Raw genomic sequence first — 19974 nt, 5'->3', positions numbered from 1 at the left:
ACCGGACAGTTTCCGAAGGCCAACCTAACTATTCCCAGATGTCTCTTTCACATTGCCACATATGTGAATTTTGCTTTATTTTATAAAAATAAAAAATAAAAAAAGACAAAAAAGTTGATTGGTGCCTTCAATACAGCAACCTGGATAAATAGACCGAAGCGATCCTGCTTCCCCAGTGTTTCCCTCTCTGGCACTGGTATAGGTTGCTCTCCTCAACGTGCATCTATAACAGCATATTACCAGACAAGTGGATAAGTATACCGTGACACACCACTTTCACTACTGGAAAGGGCAATTTCTGAAAATACAGTGTAGACATTTCGTTTTCTATATATATTAGCTAAAGAACAAAACAAATATTTTGAATTCCCCTAAAGTACAATTATATATTTGTTTCATAATATTTGACACAAACTCGAACTATATTGTATTGCATTGGTTGTGTCTGTGTTTGTAAGTAAGTGTCAGTCTGAATACAGTATGTCCCTGTCTGTGCATCTAGTGGACATTCACCTTGCAGCCCTCACAGGCATGCACTCCATAGTGGAAGCCTGAAGCGCGGTCCATACACACTCGACACTCCAGTTTGAAGGAGCTGGAGGAGTCCTCTTGCTTCATGGTCGTAGAGGGGCCAACCTCTAACACCCCCGAGAACGGGCTGGACGCTGGGGTGAAGGTATCTACACAAAAAAACAACACAATTACTTAGGAGTGTCAGGGTATCTACAAAAGATCAACAGAATAAACTTGAAATTGAAAGCGCTATGGGTTCTATGAATTCCATTATTAAAATCCAAAAGGATGTCACCATTGCATATCATTCTTACAGAATATAATTTTTCCCTGGGGCATTGAAAGTATTTAAAAATGATTTGTGGTGAAGGTGTGTAAAGTACACAACAGAAAATGGCACAATTTGAAGAAGACAGTATTTAAAGCATGAAAAGTGCTCTTAACTGTATGTACAAAGCAGTCATATCAGTCTATAGTTTATAGTAAGATTTATAGAATAGGAAGTTTGTTAATTTAGTTGCACTTCTAAATTAACTTTGTTTTAACAACTCTGTTTTAACTCCTGCTATGTTTAAGTTCTAATGTTCCAATATTGGGTTACTATTAAAGGTTTCCATTGCCAAAAAGTTGTCTGCTGTCACCAGCAAGGCTACATATTTAAACAAGAAGCAGTACAGTGAAACATGAGTGTTGTTTTGAGTAGCATTCCAATGTAAAACAAAATCTAATGATTAGTCATTTGGAAATGTGGATTTCAAACCAGCATAGGGTGCCACCATAAAGTCTGACGGTCTAGCCCCTACATTATCCTCTTCATAAACCAGCCTTTCATGACTGAAGTGAGCCTTTTCAGAACTGCTGCTAGCTAGACTAAATGCCAACAAAAAAAAAGATATTTTGCCGTAGATGTATATAAACAGCCACAAAGTGTAGTTACTTTGTTAACGTATAATTGCAATTAATTCCCTTGCTACCATTTGGTGTTACAGAAGACCTAAGAGCAATATGACTGTGGCACAATTTCCTGCTAGTAGTCTTTGCCCTGATTCATCAGACTTAATGCGTAAGTCGATCACTGACTTGTTGCAGTAGGGACCTCAGGAATTTGGGTCAGCTTGTCTTTTTCAGATTAGTGAGGAAGTGTGTGTTTTTAAGTCCATTCAGGAATGTTGGGACTGTCACAGTCTTTTAGAAAAAAAGACTACAGAGACACAGTGCAGGTGGGCCTGTAGGACAAATCTAAACATATCACCACTGCAGGGAGTCAAGGTCGAACAGTTCTGTGAGAGCTTGTCAATGTTTCCTGTCACGAGATAGTGGGTCAGAGGAGACAGAAATAGAGTAATGGCACAAGGTGTTTGTGTGTGTGTGTGTATGTGTGTGGGTGACCTTGGTAGAAAGGCTGAACGTACCCATAAAGAAACATAAAGAAACATACCCAGGGTAATGGAGTTCTCTGACCCAGGACCAGTGGTGCAGTACTCAGGGTACAGGTCAAAGGAGCTGAGGGTGTCATCCTCTATAGACTGAGATAAATCCTCCAGGTCATCCATGTCTGTGATCAGGCCTCCACACAACGGGCTGTCCAGAAGGGACTCTCCCAGGTGGGATGGAGGGGAGTAGGACAGCGGGATGTCTACCATGATGCTGCTGGACCAGGAACCAGTCCGGATCACACATCGGATGGCTGTACACAGAGGGAGATGTAGAAAGAGAGAGAGAGAGAGAGAGAGAGAGAGAGAAATAAAATGGGGGGAGGGGAGGATGAAGGAGAGACAGAGCATGGAAAATGAGAAGGATGGAGGAAAAACACAGGAGATTGAGTAATCTTTTCTTGGTATTATACAACAACTCCAGGGAGAAAGAATGATGCATACAAGCTTAGATTAGGTCCAAACGCAGACACAGAACAAGGAACTATGTATGATATGTCAGGAAAAGATCTTCCTTTCCTTGACATTGAGGGTGTATAAACCATCTGCTTCCACCCAGGAATGTTTATTATCACCTCAGTTCTCACTAACTGGCTGCATTAACATACATTGGGATTCTGTTGTTAACCAAGGATAACAACAACCTAAAATTACAGCTTCAAGGCCTTTTTTCAATATCAAATGTGGTCATGAAAATGGTTTGGCCACAAATGATTGAATTCCTCTACTCAATTCCTTGTTATCTTCACAAAAACTTCGACCTAAACTGCACACAATGATCAGTAGACACACAGACATACCAGACACATACATCGATCAACACCTCTTCAGTGAGTGCCAAGTGACATTCCATCCAGCTGAGGTGGTAACCACCCTAACCATGACCAATCCCTCTCTACAGTTGGACCTAGGCTGCTGATCTGGCACTGTGTGATTCTACTGGGTGCTACTTGATCTGACTCATTCAAACAAACACAGCTCCACACAAAGCTCCACAACAGGGCTCTACAATGTAATCCTCCATACAGCTCCACAACACAGCTCCCCACAAAGCTCCCCACACAGCTCCACAACACAGCTCAGCTGCCTCTCTTCTCACACAATGGTTGGAAACATCTGGCAGAGATATTAAAGCACTGGCTAGGTATTCGTCCTGCAATGACCCTATCAAGCATGCTGTCATCTAGTACAGTGCCTTCAGGAAGTATTTAGACTTGTTCACTGTGTCCATATTTTGTTGTGTAACAGATTTACTTTATAATAGATTTTTCTTTTTGCCATCTACACACAATATTCCAGAATGACAGAGCGAAAACACTTTTTTAGAAATGTGTTCCAATTTATTGAAACACTTTGCCACTCTAAATTGAGCTCTGATGCATCCTGTCTCCTTTGATCTACATTGAGATGGTTCTAGAACTTGATTGGAGTCCAACTGTGGCAAATTCAATTCATTTGGACGTGATTTAGAAAGGCACATGACCGTCTAAGGTCCCATTCTTCACATTGCATGTCAGAACACAAACCAAGGCATGAAGTCCAAGGAACTGTCCTTAGACCTTGACATTTTGCTGAGGCATAGGTCTGGAGAATCTATAAGAAATTGCTCAAGCATTGAATGTTCATTGAAGCCCAGCAGGTTCTCTCACTGGTAAATGGAATATGTTTGGAATCATTTAGAATCCAAGCCATTAATGAGTGAAAGACGTATAACATGAAGAATGGCCCATGAGAATGGCCCAAAGCGCACAACCAAGAGATCGACGGGGTGGATTCACCTCCTGTCAATGTCTTTGGTGGCCCAGCCATGCCCGGACTTGAACCCTATTGAACGTCTTTTGGGAGACGCAAGAAGACTTGAAGATGTGAATCTCTGCCAAAGGCGCTTCTACAAAGTACTTAATTAATAAAGGGTCTGAATACTAACATACCTGTCATTGTGTGGAGGTTGGTCTGTAACACAACACAATGTTTAGAAAGTCAAAGGGGTCTGAATACTTTCTGAAGGCAATATATAAACGGTGGAATAATGTTTATATCCAGAATTCTAGAATTGTCTTTAGTAACCAGAAATTGATCAACAAACAAGATAACTTGCTTGTCTGAAATTGATCTCAACAAGCGCAGCTGTGTCTGTGTTGTTATGGTAGATAATGTTAGCTATAGACCATAGCAAAATAATTGCTTGCTAAGGGCCACAGGTCATACTAGGACTAATGATCTTTCCAAACACAGTGACTGAGTCAGACAAACACAAAGGTTCCCAGAAACAGCACATTTGAAAGCAAATCTACAGAGTCAGTAAATCCCAGCCTCTTTGCACAACTTATCTTAGCTCCATCCAAAACTAAGACTGCAACACAGCTTTGGTAAATGAAACAGCTGTTCAAATCTGTCTATGGATTAGACAGTTTAATTGGAAACAGTAGCCCATAGCAAACCTTTTTTCACTGGTATCTTTTCCAGGTAAACACAACACATATCCCAGATAAGAAGCCAACAATGACTGGATTGATGTAACGACAGCAGAATTCAAGTTAATCTTAATTAAAATAGCCCCATCACCTGACTCACCGAGTAAGTTCTGACAGGAAATTATCTATCCAGTTTAAAAAAAAATTTCTTCATGCATTACTAGATGTGTGTCTGTGTGTGTGCGTGTGTGTGTGTGTATAGTACAACTGGTTGGTTGAACTATTTTTCCACTATCCGCTGACTCCAACCATAACCCCAGATAAACTCTAGTCATGAAAAAACTGTGTCTTCAGACAGGAAGGGAGGAGATCTAACAGGGCATGACACGGGCCCCTGGGTACACCCATTAACACCACTGGAGTCTACTAAATCTGTCAACTGCAGAAGTATTTAGTGTCTCCCCATCACTTAAGAGGACATTGCCCAGAGTTAGGCTATTCCTTCTTGGTCCAGACCAGTAATCTAGACCAAAGGTACATTTTATGATTAAAGGATAATGGATTAAAGATTTCTGACAAAATGGTATCAAAGCATTACATGTTAACAGATAATACAGGTCAATTTACCATTCAGCACAAAAACAACTTTGAATAAGAGCAGAAAATCTAATCAAATCAAGGAATAGTCTAAAGTCCATAATGACGGATAACAGCATGTACAGTATAGCTCAATATCAGATACTGTCAAGAAGTTGACAACATCTCCAACAATTCACATTTATCATTTACACCTATAATTTATCTGTATTTCACCATCAAGAAAGAATTAATGTTAACCACTAGAAAAAGTACTGTTGCTGGCAGTTCCCATACTTTGAATTGTAAAGTTCCATCACACATGTTGCTTGGGCCTTAAGTGACTATGATGCTGATAGTACTTACAGTACTCCACAACTTCTAGGGCCCCAGTATATCTCAAAGGACATCTCCAACCACCGGGCGCCAGTACATCAATAACCACCGGGCGCCAGTACATCAATAACCACCAGGCCCCAGTACATCTCCAACCTCCGGGCCCCAGTACATCTCCAACCACCGGGCCCCAGTACATCTCCAACCACCTGGCCCCAGTACATCTCCAACCACCGGGCCCCAGTACATCTCCAACCACCGGGCCCCAGTACATCTCCAACCACCGGGCCCCAGTACATCTCCAACCTCCGGGCCCCAGTACATCTCCAACCTCCGGGCCCCAGTACATCTCCAACCACCGGGCCCCAGTACATCTCCAACCTCCGGGCCCCAGTACATCTCCAACCACCGGGCCCCAGTACATCTCCAACCACCGGGCCCCAGTACATCTCCAACCACCGGGCCCCAGTACATCTCCAACCACCGGGCCCCAGTACATCTCCAACCACCGGGCCCCAGTACATCTCCAACCACCGGGCCCCAGTACATCTCCAACCACCGGGCCCCAGTACATCTCCAACCACCGGGCCCCAGTACATCTCCAACCACCGGGCCCCAGTACATCTCCAGCACTTACCCCTCTGACAATTTACCGTGCTGTTTCTGCGTTTTCCTGTGTTTAGTTATCCCACAAGGGTATTTACAGCAAGGCCATAGTATTGTCTTCTTCTGTCTTAACTATAGGAAATCAATAAGTTTCACAATTATCCAAATATACAGGTAATCATCAAAACAAACACCAACAAGGTGTTTATAGTGTAACTATCACCAAACAATCATTTTGTTCAAGAATAACCACGCGTTTTAGCCTTAGATACAGTGAGACACATTGAACAATAAAAGGCAATGCGATTTCCTAAAGTGGTTGACTGAAGTCCTACAGTGGTTGATTTGTTATATCAACAAGTTACCAACTCAGTAAGAATAGTACAGATTATCATACAGCAGGGATTTTAGCACTGAAGGTTTGAACCATCTGGTTTACAAGATATCTTTAAGGGCTTTAAAAGGAAGGAATAGGAGCTGCGTGTTGGGGGTAGGGTGAAGCAGTCAGATGTTCTGACCAGTACAAACACCACCCTGCAGGAGCTGAAGGGACAGGATCCTCGGGGGGTGGGGGGGTTACATATAATAGTCAGACTGCATGGAATACCAACTGCATGGAATACAGGTGGGTTTGCGGTTCAATACAACACAAGGGATAAAGACTTACAAGAAGAAGAAGAAGAAGAAGAAATGTATTAAAGAAGTAACTGTTAATAACTCTTTTACGGAAAATCCCCAAACCCATCTCCACAATTCCACAAAATAAAGTACTAAGTCAGCAGCAGTTAATGTATGTAGCCTATTTGATAACAGAGAGTTTACATTATTTTTATATTTTGTAAGATTGGAGCCATTCAAACAACATCTCAATTCAGAGGGTGGCATACATGTTTTCATTTAATGGCATATCATTTGAGATGCATTAAAGTTTTTTAGCAATACCATTTACTTTAAACACTTCAAAAGATATTCAAAATAAAAATTACATGATTACATTAAATTATTTTAGCTGTAGGGAGACCAAGCCGTGAGGTATTTTTGTCAAGTGTAGTGTGCACTAAGCACCTTCATTTATTTTCTCCACCTAAACGTCTCACCAGATTATGATAAAAGCAGGTGCACACATGTAAGCAACTATTCTTGGGATAGTTTCCCGTCACACCCCCCGGTATTTTGAGAACAAAAGACGAATGCATGTTTTATATACAGTGGCGTGCATCAGTACAACTTCGTATAGGAATGTAGCTTAACCTAGTCTACTGGAGGTTATTGTAACCACAGCATCGCCAAAAGCAGACCTGTTTGTTTACTGACACAGTTGAATGTAGGATTATTCAAAACAGAACACATGAATACGTTTTAGTAAAAGCTATATTTCAAAAAAATCTCAGGTCTTCTTTTCCATACTTTTCTGTCTACCTCAATACACTAAATATTTGCAATTCAAAACAAACGCTAAAAATATATTAGAATGAGCTTAAAAGTATTACGGTTTTTAATGTCGGGGTATCAAATTCCTTTGATCAAAGATGAGGAATTTTCCACAATCACAATTATTACACAACAATAATTCATGTTGTAAGAGAAAGTGTTACCTACCTCAAAGCTGAAGGTCCAATCCACAGACACCATATGATTGCAGAGCGCGTCAATACTAGAACTGTCAGACTTGAAATCTGAAGGCTATATGTGTATTAAAGCCTGTGTTGTCCGCCACTGACTGTCAAAACTATTACTTCAACCTTTCCTCTGTCAAAAACCATAGACCCTGTCGGAAATGACGCATGTGATGGACAGCTCCGGAGAAGCACACACCTCCTGACACACCTATGATTTCAGCGAATAGGAATTCAGGCCGTGTTCGAGGTTCGCGAGTGTTAAAATTACTGCTGAATGACTGATCTACAAAACAACGTGCATCATAATTGACCACTACTTCAGTCAGTCCCTCACTCACCCATACTGCTTGTGGTTACAATCTACTTGAACAAGTCATGTGTTTTATCTGTTGAAATCAGAACCACAGTTCTGAACGCCAGCTTTCCAGCTTCACAAAGCCTTGCAAATGTTGTAAGCCAACGGGTTATTAAACAACCCTTAAAAAACGTGTCACAGTTTGCAAGTGAAAAAGTATAGAAAAAAAACTGTCCAATATACAGAAGGAAAATCAAATGCATTGATTAGCTTTGTACTCGCAGGAAATGTTACTGCTTCAACAAGAGCACAGAATACACAAAATCGACAGAAAGTTGCACTTTATATAAGTGGTGATGTGAGTGATGAGAATAGAGATATATTCACAGTTGATGTACACATTTATAATATCAGTATCCAATGAGATGGACAGAGTTTGATTGTGATATGCTATTTACTTGACAGTTTAAAGATGGCTTGATGTGTTGAAGATGTGTTATCAGTCAACTCCTTGCGACAGTTGGCTGGTTACTGAAGGCCGCAGCACAGGGGAAAAACTGTTCACGTTGAAGTCATTATTTGTCAGGATTGACCAGTCCTGCCCAAATAGCCTTCGCCTGCCATGGGATCATTTTAGGATCAGGTTGTGACTGGGGTGGGATAATTTAAAAGAACAGGTAAAACAACACAATGAAATGTAGGCCAAGTGATAGCCTAACTATCAGACAGCACAGGCCTACAACACACGCAACTCTAAAAGGAATCTGTATGAATGGCCGTCCTATAAAAACACAATTACCTTAATAAAAATGCATCCAGTCGACGTGTAGGCACAAGCTAGACACTTCTTATGCCCATAATTGCAAGTTGCTTTGAAAGGCAGTAACCAACTCTGGTCAAAGTTTTCACAAGATTGATTCGCTCAAACGTTTCAATCCCTTGCTAGTGTGGTCACAGTTTGGTTTCTGACCTAGATTTCTTAATGAACGTATCATTGAGGAAAGATCCTTTAACTTCATCTATATTTAATTCTGTATGTCTTTACTAGTGGCTTGTCAAATAAAGGACTGAGTTTGAGAGGATGAAAACAAATACAGTTAACGGCTGACTAACTGATTTGCAAATTACCTTACATGATAAATAACAACTCAGTATTATGTGTAGATCAGCCAGTCATAATTAACTCATGATACATCAAGGTTTTTATCATCTTGAACAATAAAAAAGGAGTGTGCCTGGCTGCAGATAATGCAATAATGTATGGCGCCACCTGGTGTGCAGACCTGATAAACAACCTTGAAATCCATCTGAAATCACATTCCTGACTACAAAACCTTCCTTCTGGGAAAGCCAGACTTGATGGGGACACAATTAAAAAATCCAATGCCGATAAGACATAAACCCTCAATATAAATATATAGATTTGTATTTTTTTATAAAATAAACGTGCTGCATGATGCTATGTCCTGTACAGATTTTCATAAAGGATTTCAAAATAGAAACATTTATATTTAGAATATGTATCATGAATGGTAAAAGTATTTCCTATAACTTTTTTCATGCACTTCTCTAGACCCATTTTTGACCATGACCCTATTGTCATGCTCCATTCTCTGGACCCCCTGGCATTTTCATTGGGCTGTAACAATTATTCCAACACCTGGCTGTACTGACACAGCTGCACTGCAGAGAATGACAAAGCCATTGTGGTTTTGATCCTCTTCGGCACGGCCAAACCTCCGCACGCTTGAATGTCATTGAAGTTCCCCTTCTAAAACTCCAACATAACAGGGTGCCTTACGGGATTTCACTTCATCTATGTAGGTCGCATATTTGCAGACAGGGGTGTAGAATTAGGGGGGAAGTGGGGTCATGACCCTATCCCCCAATATTACAAACAGGTCATTGTGACCCCCCTGGAAAAGAGTGAAAGTCCTGGGATCCATTAACCCTGACCCCCCCAATAAACAATACAAACCTACGCCATTGGTTATAGACTCGCTGGAAGGGGCAGCTAGATACTCTAATTAGCCTCTACACCTTTGATCATTTGCACTTTCACAGCTTTGGGACACTTGTGCAAATGGCGTAGGTACGTTAATAAGCAAATGGACGGCCTGAGGGGACGGGAGCATTTGGGATTTAGCCTGGATCTGAACAGCTCCCTAAGGTCTCCTGGGTAGCCATGACATTGGTCTCAGAAACAGATGGCCTCCATCTGATTGGTCCCAAAACACACGTGGATAAATCCACATTAAGAAAATTCATCACTGGCTGTCCCTGATTGGTTAGACGTGATAATGAATGTGTTTTGTACAACACCCCTTTTGATATCACCTATAGGGCAACAGAAGATTTCAGTTGGTGTTCCAAGGCAATTAACTCACTTCACATTTAATAAATAGCCTTAAAATGAGTTGGGAGATGCGACATAAACTATACTTTTGAAATCCTAATTTTCCTTTATGGGTGCGTTTCTGTCTGACGGAGTGTGTGTGCCAGGCAACCGTTGTAAATTCTGGATATGGGCACCTGAGACAGTGGGCCGTCTGCCCTATACACCATGGCTGTTTCTGTGCATATTTTATAGTTCATAAAAGCTATAACACCATGACATCTGTCTAGGACGAGAGTGGGAACACATACCCTGCAATTTCTAATGCTTGACTCCAGACATTTTCAAACACAACATTGCAAAACGTCTTTCCTATTTCACTTGTATTTTGACGTGTATTCCTCTTGGTGTCTTCACTGATCTATCCATCCAGCAGATGTTTTAGTCATGTCCAGGAACAAAAATTGCCACATATGGAAACCTCTTCATAGTTGACAACTACATTATTATTTAAGGGACATGCATAACTATACACCAAAAGAAAGACACTGACACACAAAGTAAGACTATTCACTTTTTATTATGAGTTTTAGTACACTGTGAATTATTGCACAATTCAAAGTGAACCCAATCCGAATTCAAAAACATGAAATACACTTTGAAAAGTACATTGTGTAGTGCCAAAGTCAAGTCAGTTGAAGATACTATACCTTCTTAGATTTGTCATTCAAAGGTGTTGAGCTCCATTGTGGCATGTCGCGTTGAGTTGCTGCCCTTCAGGGAAGGCAGTAGGTTGTATAGTTAACTCCTGATGGGGCAAAATCACAACCCTGAAACCACACAACCTACTACCTCACCCTGTGCGAACACCATGAATCACCGATCAGGCAGGGTCTCATCTCTCTGCCGGTAGGAGTTCAAAGCTGAAGTCCGACCAGAAAATTCCTGTTTAGACCAACATGCTATACAGCTAGCATCTAGAGCCTACAACACAAAGGCACCCACTTTATTAATAATAAACATCATAATGTATGCAATAGTAATGTAATAATGCTTGTAATAATGTACGCACAAATTATACATTTCTATTGCCCCCCATAAAAGTGTCCTAAACTTCATCCAAGGATTCTTCACATGGAGCCTCCATGACGTTATTACAGCCACTTGAGGAAAGACAGTATGTTGTATAGTCATCTGACAGCTTGGGTGGGACCCTAAAACTATACAACCTACTACCTCACACCAAAGGACAGTTGGTTTGTCTCGGCCCGAGTGGTCTTCATGTGGAAGCTCAAATATGAAAAGGTGAGCAACGTGCCCCCACCCCCCTCCACCCACCCACACACACACCCACACACACAGACACACACACACTAACAACTCATGATTTTTGCATTATGTTCCTCTTTGTGACATCTCTGGTTCACACCACCTGTAGAAACCAGAAACATTTGTTAACAGTGGCTACTTGCTGTGCTGTCAGTTGCTAGATTATTAACCTGTAATTTGACAGGTTGATCAGGGTCACATCTGAGCTCAAAACAGCTAAGTGATGCAATACCTGACATGTTGGCAAGTTTAAAACGGTTTGTTGCTGATCACGGTTTCAGCCACGGTGAGGTTTTTTTCAGCAAGAAAAAAAAGAAACAAGGGCCTTAGCTAGCGACTTTCTGTAGTAAATCTGGTGGTGGTTTGGTTTTGGGGGTGAGAGGGGAGAGGTGAGGGATTGTGGTTAATGTTGACAACGTTCCCTGTGACACAGAGGCTGTGGGCAGCACTGTGGCTGACCTCAGACTGAAGGAGACAGAGCCACTGATAAAATGAAAAGTATATCACCACCGAAAACAGTGAGTCACAGGCCTTCAGAGTGAGAGTGAGGCACAGTCACAACATGCACACACCTTCTCAAATTAACTTGTGGCTTTTTTATAGGATAAGAATCCCATAAATGCCATACAAATCTGGCCCACACACAGATCTCCGCAACCTAGCGATTTGCTTGTAAATGACACATAACAGTACTCCCTGCCCATCTGTTTCTGAAGACAGGGTATTTCAGTCAAAATGAAAAATAAGCGATTTACACTGTACATTGCTGAAATGCATATTAGTCTTAGCTGAACAAACCTGCAGGTCAGTTTAAGTGGGTTTGAGTGGGTGAAACAGTGTTGTTATCCTGTGGATATTACAGGAAATAGATTGTACCAATGTTTAGATACAACCCCGTGGCTATTACAGGAAATAGACTGTACCAATGTTTAGATACAACCCCTTGGCTATTACAGGAAATAGATTGTACCAATGTTTAGATACAACCCCGTGGCTATTACAGGAAATAGACTGTACCAATGTTTAGATACAACCCCTTGGCTATTACAGGAAATAGATTGTACCAATGTTTAGATACAACCCCGTGGCTATTACAGGAAATAGATTGTACCAATGTTTAGATACAACCCCTTGGCTATTACAGGAAATAGACTGTACCAATGTTTAGATACAACCCCTTGGCTATTACAGGAAATAGACTGTACCAATGTTTAGATACAACCCCGTGGCTATTACAGGAAATAGACTGTACCAATGTTTAGATACAACCCCGTGGCTATTACAGGAAATAGACTGTACCAATGTTTAGATACAACCCCTTGGCTATTACAGGAAATAGACTGTACCAATGTTTAGATACAACGCCTTGGCTATTACAGGAAATAGACTGTACCAATGTTTAGATACAACCCCGTGGCTATTACAGGAAATAGACTGTACCAATGTTTAGATACAACCCCATGGCTATTACAGGAAATAGACTGTACCAATGTTTAGATACAACCCCTTGGCTATTACAGGAAATAGACTGTACCAATGTTTAGATACAACCCCGTGGCTATTACAGGAAATAGACTGTACCAATGTTTAGATACAACCCTGTGGCTATTACAGGAAATAGACTGTACCAATGTTTAGATACAACCCTGTGGCTATTACAGGAAATAGACTGTACCAATGTTTAGATACAACCCTGTGGCTATTACAGGAAATAGACTGTACCAATGTTTAGATACAACCCTGTGGCTATTACAGGAAATAGACTGTACCAATGTTTAGATACAACCCCGTGGCTATTACAGGAAATAGACTGTACCAATGTTTAGATACAACCCCGTGGCTATTACAGGAAATAGACTGTACCAATGTCTAGATACAACCCCGTGGCTATTACAGGAAATAGACTGTACCAATGTTTAGATACAACCCCGTGGCTATTACAGGAAATAGACTGTACCAATGTTTAGATACAACCCCGTGGCTATTACAGGAAATAGACTGTACCAAAGTTTAGATACAACCCCTTGGCTATTACAGGAAATAGACTGTACCAATGTTTAGAAACAACCCCTTGGCTATTACAGGAAATAGACTGTACCAATGTTTAGATACAACCCCGTGGCTATTACAGGAAATAGACTGTACCAGTCAGCGTCTAAAATGTTTGGGCTCAGTTCCAGTGTATATATAGCAGTCTTTAAATCCAAAGTTGGCCAATGTAACTCCTCCAACTGCACCCAGGAGGAGGGAGACCGACCATATGTACTAAGATGATTAAAATACTGTCCTAATAGATTGGTATCCAAACAAAGATGGTTATAATACACTAAGAGATTATAATTTGTATTTAGAGGGCTAGAATACAGGATCAGAATTAGTGTTAGGTACACAGCTGTGGTCTACCGGTAACACTCTCAGTTGCATTCATTTATGCAGCTCTTTGTCAGAGACCAGGGATCAGTACCCGTCTCTACCCTTCACCATTATGTCTCCTCTTCATCGGTTTCCCTATGATTCTCTCTGTCAATAAAAGTAAAAAGAAATAATAATGACACAAATAGTGTCGACAAATTGTGAACAATGTCATCGGATGCTAACAGATTAAAATATGTATTTGTATTAGACTATAACTGGCCAGTTAAATGAGCCCAGGTGTCATTAATTAAATAGAACTTTCAATGGCAATTCTCCATGAATAAATATTTTTAGTTCAAGACTAAGCTTAGTCTGTGTCGAGTAAACTGCCCATCGGTGTAGTAACAGGGCGATACCACGAGGCGTTTGTTACTTTAGGTGTCAAAACTCTGGCTCCACCTCTGACTTTCTTGGACCAGCCAGGCCAGCCAGGCCAAAACGAAGCCAGCCACTCCACGGTCAGGGACTTTGGATTCATATGAAGAGGAGATGAATCCTAGGCCTCCGAACTCTCAAATAATTCAAGTCAAAGCCCAAATTATTAATGCACTGTTGTAGCATTTTTACTGTCGCATTAATTTCTTCAGGGTGCAGGTAAGGCAGACTATTCTTATGCAATTACTTTCAAAAGGTGGCAGTGGAAAGAAAGTAACATTTCACTATTCTGCAAAAATACTGTTAGCTCACTGAGCTGAAGGCCAGGCATTCACTATGGACGATATCTTAGACAAGGTTACTCATCCCAGAAGCACGATTCTAAAACTAGCCCTTTCAATGTTCGGTACCTTACAAAACTAACAACAGGTGGCGCTTTTTCCCCAGGCCCGGAAACAAGGCCTGGAAGGTCTTCTGATTGCCGTCTTGCTCTGTGGTGCCCATTGAAAATAAGGTGTTTCTGTAGTTCAGGGTGCCAACCTAGTGTGATGCCCTGATTACCGTTTCTCTGCCAACCAGAGTGCCCGGTCTGCTGTTTCTCTTTATATTTGTCCGACCTTTGAGGTGCTGGAGTTACCTTTCCTCTTTCACTGTATAATTGGCCAGATTCAGGGTATTAGCTTCTGTTACAGTACTTAACAGATCACTAACATTACTGCCCCGACAGACTACCAGTCCAGATTTCCCCTCACTACTGTTCAATTTATACAACAAGTGTGAGGGACAGGCGGGTGCCTTTAAAACAAACAAGCGCACCATTAACATTGGACTAACGTTGTGTGTGAAGGCTACTGAAAAACGCTGGCATGACACATTATTTCAAGCCAAACACCAACCCAGCTCAAACTGTGCAACAGGACACATAAGAACCGAGAAAAGAAACGCCGCGGATAAACCATCCTCACCATCAATCCCGGGTCCGTTCCAGCTCGTCACCCCATATCCGATCCTAAAATGGCAAACAAATAAAACGGGAACATATTTCAAACAACTCCAATCGAAATGTCTGAGAGAAATGTAAAGCTTGTCAAGCAAACCACAAACACAGAAACAAATGCTTACAGTCTTGTAGCAATTAGAGCTCGGCACAGAAACTCATGCAAATGTTCCATCTAGACTTTTGACTCTGCACCACGAATGCCCCCTGGCGACGGGGGTTTCGGACCCATCTCGGCCACCCTCTCTCTCGCTCCTTCCCTACATTTCCTGCTATAAAAAATGAGATGTATATTACATTCAAGATAATTGAAATACATAGAAAATCGATCACTTTGTAGTAACAAGGGGCCATAGCGACTCATGGAGGGCAGAATGCCAAATGTCTCTGTCGACTGGTACCAGAACACTCCTGGGCTTATGCTTTCTCCGGCCAAACTTCTTCTTAGAAATATCATTAAGACTGAGTTCACATATGCTCAAGTGATCAGACCTCATAATACAGTACAGAAATGTCCTACAGTACATCTAGGTTGTTACCGACCTGAATGAAGTTACACAGAAGCTGCTGAACAAAGTAAATGTTCTCTGTCGCTCTGGTTTCTTGTTCAGATAACACGTTTCTCTATTGAACATTGGTATTTTGGCCCAAACACCGAAGTTCATAGACTGTATCGTGGATTCATGTGAATGTCTATTTAAAAGTGTTTTTTAAATTGTCGCTAATTATACGCTTTCCTCAGGGTGAATTCTCTGATTAATATCTTCATTTCATAAACTGATTTCTAACCAAGAGTAATGTATTGCAACTACAATAATAAACAATAACGTTTACTAATTTGAAAACTAAAACATAAAAACAAAGATTCCTATATTTATACAACTAAATGTTTCTAAAAGATTTAACATTTCTATAAACCAGAAACACTTTTTGATTTTAGAAAAAAAAAAAATGGATAATTTTTTTTGACAAACTAACAAACTGAAGTTGTTTATATATTGCACCTGTATAAAATAAACATTTAAATGTTGCTAAAATTAGGATAAATCTGGATAAGGATAAGTTAATTAAGATAAACCTGAACAGGCTTATGCGCACACAGAAAAACGCAGACACATTGAGACACGACAGACAAAATCCCAAACCTGAAATGCTGCACCTTTTTTTTTAAATGTTAACTCTCCAACATAGACTAGTTCATGGTTTTGGTAAAGTTTGTACTATTTGTTTAAGAAGTCATTGGCTAACTACGCGAAACTACATAAACGGCAAAGAAAATACAAAGGCTAAAAAGTGTGTATTACAATATTAAAATGAATACAACCTGAACCTTGATTGTTCAACCGAAAATATATGCATATATTTTCACAATTTCCTGCAAATTTATATGTATTTTGTACTCACTGAGATCTGAGATCTTCCTACATGGTAATTACAGCCAATGTAATACTTTCCTTCCAAACATTAATAATTGACGAGACACATATTTTATCATGCAAACACCACTAATAAAATAACTATGATTTTTTTTAATAAAATGGACACACCCACTACAATCAAGGCAGTCTGATTCACAAACACACACCTACAAAGGCACAAGCACACACATGCAAAATCTCACATCGCATTCTAACAAAATTCAAACCGATTTACGATATTTTTTAGTGCACTGAACATTTTCTTTACAAAATCTCGCCTGCTCCGTTTGTTCCGTTCCTGTATTGTCTCATCAATCAGTTTTCACCCAAAATCACTTCACAATGGGAACATTTTTAGTAGTATTAGTATCAGAGTCACAAATCATATTAATAATTTTTTTTGTCTTGAGCGATTTTTCTGTTCGCACTCACAGTGTGATAAGCGTGTTTTTGTTTCAGTGAGAGTAAAAGTGGGTGTCAGTACGTTTGCACTTAAATGTGTGATTGATACTTCTGTGCATACGGAGTGCGTCGGTGTGCTTGTCTGTGAGTGTGTGTGTGCGTGTGTGTGTGTGTGTGTGTGTGTGTGAATGCTATAAGGAGGGGTCTGTGCCCTCTCCTTCACAGAGGCGTGGGAACTCCATTCATCGTTAAACCCAGGGTCCATTGTGGAGCACATGGCATCAAGTGTGTCTGGGTGTTTGCTGCCTCTATCTGACAGTGTGTTTCTGTGTGTGTGTGTGTGTGTGTGTGTGTGTGTTTGACTGTGCGTGTCTCTGTGTGTCTGTGTGCCCTATGCTTACACAAGCAGTCAATTTGGCATTCCCAGGAATGGGCTCAGAGTGTCTGATATGCATCTTAAGTTTACATGCGCTTCAATACCACTATACATACCTACCCATGATTACTTGGAAGGGCCCATCCACTGTGTCCTCTTTTACCATCTCTCCTTTCTATAACCTAAAACCGTGAAACCCGTTTCAGAGATGAACTGAAAATGAAATGAAGTGCTAAACTGTACAGTTTGACTAAAAAAGTATTTCTGTATGTAGGCATTGGAGAAGAGTTAATTACCTTAAGTACAATGACAGATAGAATTATAGCAGCTTCTAGAATTCCTGACCAGGTTCTACAAGACCTCGCTAAATTCTGATCCTATGTTCCAGCTTCTTCCTTTCCAAAGGGCCTCTAAAAGGCTAGATCAACGTAATACAGAAGGGGTACGCCCTGTTCCCACACGTGCATATCTTCATCACCCTTCATTACTCTTTAGTCCAACACACTTGTACCTCAGCCAGCCTTACCCCCAATGTTAAAATGTATAATACGCTAAATCGATCGACCCACAATAAGAAGTTTCAGACATGGATCATTGCTTTTACAGGTATTATAACACATTATTAGGGCTGGACCGAAAATAATAAAGAGTATCTTACCTTACGAAGGATTGTTACTGTTTGTTAATAGAACCTTTATGCTGTAGGTTTAAACCTAATCGATTTTGCCGTTCTGTACATCGTACACTGTTGCTGTGTAAATGTGGTAAGGTAGAAGAGCATTGGAGATCGAATGTACGTGGGTTCCAGTGGGCTCCTGTGCCTCCACGGGCCGATTAGTGCTATTCCATCTCCAGCCAGTTTGGCTCTAACTCAATTGCTATTGGTTAAATCAAAATACTCTCCTTCTATTGGTGAAGGTCTATCAGAATCTGCGTCAGCACAGGACATACCACAACTCCTATCAAAGGATTTTTGGGCCTATTCTCTTTCAAGCCTATTATGATATTGCAGAATTTGCCCTTCCATTTAATAGGAAAGATCTTTGAGAATGCAATATTTGACAACATATTAAACAAAATCAAAATATATATATATATATATATGCCTGTGTATATATAAACATATATATTTGTATTTATATTGAGCTATATTTAATTTCAGACTACCACGTGGCAGACTGCTTGAGCAAATTATAATTATCGTGAAGAGTTTATTTACGACATTATAGTAAATATGTGTTGAACTAATGTGTAGCCACGTATACACACATTTTTGGATCCGCTTCCCCTTCCGTATTTAACAATAAAAAAACATAAACTATCAGTTTCTATACGCACTTGAATTAGGAATAAAACAGCCACAGTTTGGATGTACAGTTTCTAACGGCTTTCTCTTCGCTGCAGAGGTTACTGAAAAAGCTACTCTGGGAAAAGGGTATGGTACTGCTTCCATGCTCTGGCATCTCTCCCAATACTACAGCAACCACACTCAGCTCTGGTCCCTCCAAAACTGTCCCCCTCTCTCGACCTCAACCGCTCACCATGGCAAACACAGCCATGAGGAAGTAGGAACCATACCTACATCGGAAATAGCACTGGCAGTTTCTTCAGAACAGTACAACTTGGAAACAACACAAAGGTGAACTGGCCCTGAGTTAGACACAGAATTTTATGAAGACGTGGGAAAGGTATTGTTCCTGATGTTTATGGGGAAGTCTATCTCCTCATTACACAAGTGTGAGAACTGAAACTGTTCAAACGATATGCTCTTCCGTGTGTCAATCAACTACTACACAACATACTTGGATAGCTAATCAAAACTGACTATTTCATACATATCGGAGAACCATTAGAAATGTTGTACTCACCTCAAATCTGATATTTGTACTCGGCATTACACGCCAACAGTGCACGTGAAATCCAGGGTCTTGAAAACCAGACAGACGTATTAACAAACAGGGTCGGCCCAGAACCTGTGCCTTAGGGTAGATATCCTGCAGAGAGGGACAGAGCGAGGGCAGCCACAGTCAGTCTAGCTCCAGACGCTCGGTGAGAACCAGAGAGGGGTTAGGGGGAGCTGCCTTTCCCCAGCTCAGTGACACATTTCAAGGCTGTCTAGTCTGTCAGGGTCTGGGTCTATCGCCGAGCTGGGCCCCACCGCAATAGGAGGCCACGGTCGTGCCTGGGAGGCACGTGGTCGTCCCAGCCTGGCAGTTAACAAGTCTTTGAATGAGGACAAACTGTAAGTTGGATGAACGCTAATGGCAGCAACCACAGCCAGTCAGCGAGTCCTGCCTCTCTGCTGGGTTGGTTGGCCCTGGAGTATGAATAATTCAACAGCAACCAAATAGGAGGCCCCACCCCTTTTCATCCACCACCCCTCTCTCCGGCTCCGAAACCTCAGATGCCTTCACAAGACAGCGAGGGCGAGCGAGAGAGAGAATTCAAAATCTCTGCTTACTGGCTCGCGCGCTAGGAATTCTGCAAGTTAGTTTTCTCACACAAACAAACACGCACGGACACGGACAGACACAC

General features: G+C 41.0%; 1 protein-coding gene across 3 annotated transcripts in view; it reads right to left on the bottom strand.

Moving 5' to 3' along the window:
• The window catches only part of pparaa (peroxisome proliferator-activated receptor alpha a), a 29446-nt gene extending 9752 nt beyond the window's left edge, over positions 1-19694 (bottom strand). The window contains exons 1-3 of one of the 3 annotated variants that reach the window (XM_034290157.1): positions 19308-19694; positions 1952-2200; positions 514-680 (exon numbers count right to left, since the gene is read on the bottom strand). In XM_034290157.1, coding sequence (XP_034146048.1) covers positions 514-680; positions 1952-2156 — 372 coding nt within the window. In that variant the 5' untranslated portion in view covers positions 2157-2200; positions 19308-19694. Of the gene's footprint in view, positions 1-513; positions 681-1951; positions 2201-7477; positions 7645-19307 lie in introns of those variants that run through there. The other 2 variants (XM_010887147.4, XM_034290158.1) reach the window with 2 other exon arrangements.
• Positions 19695-19974: the final 280 nt, after the last annotated feature.

This window comes from Esox lucius, chromosome 23 (genome assembly GCF_011004845.1).
Source record: "Esox lucius isolate fEsoLuc1 chromosome 23, fEsoLuc1.pri, whole genome shotgun sequence".
NCBI lineage: Eukaryota > Metazoa > Chordata > Actinopteri > Esociformes > Esocidae > Esox > Esox lucius.
This window is presented reverse-complemented; position numbering and strand designations above follow the sequence as displayed.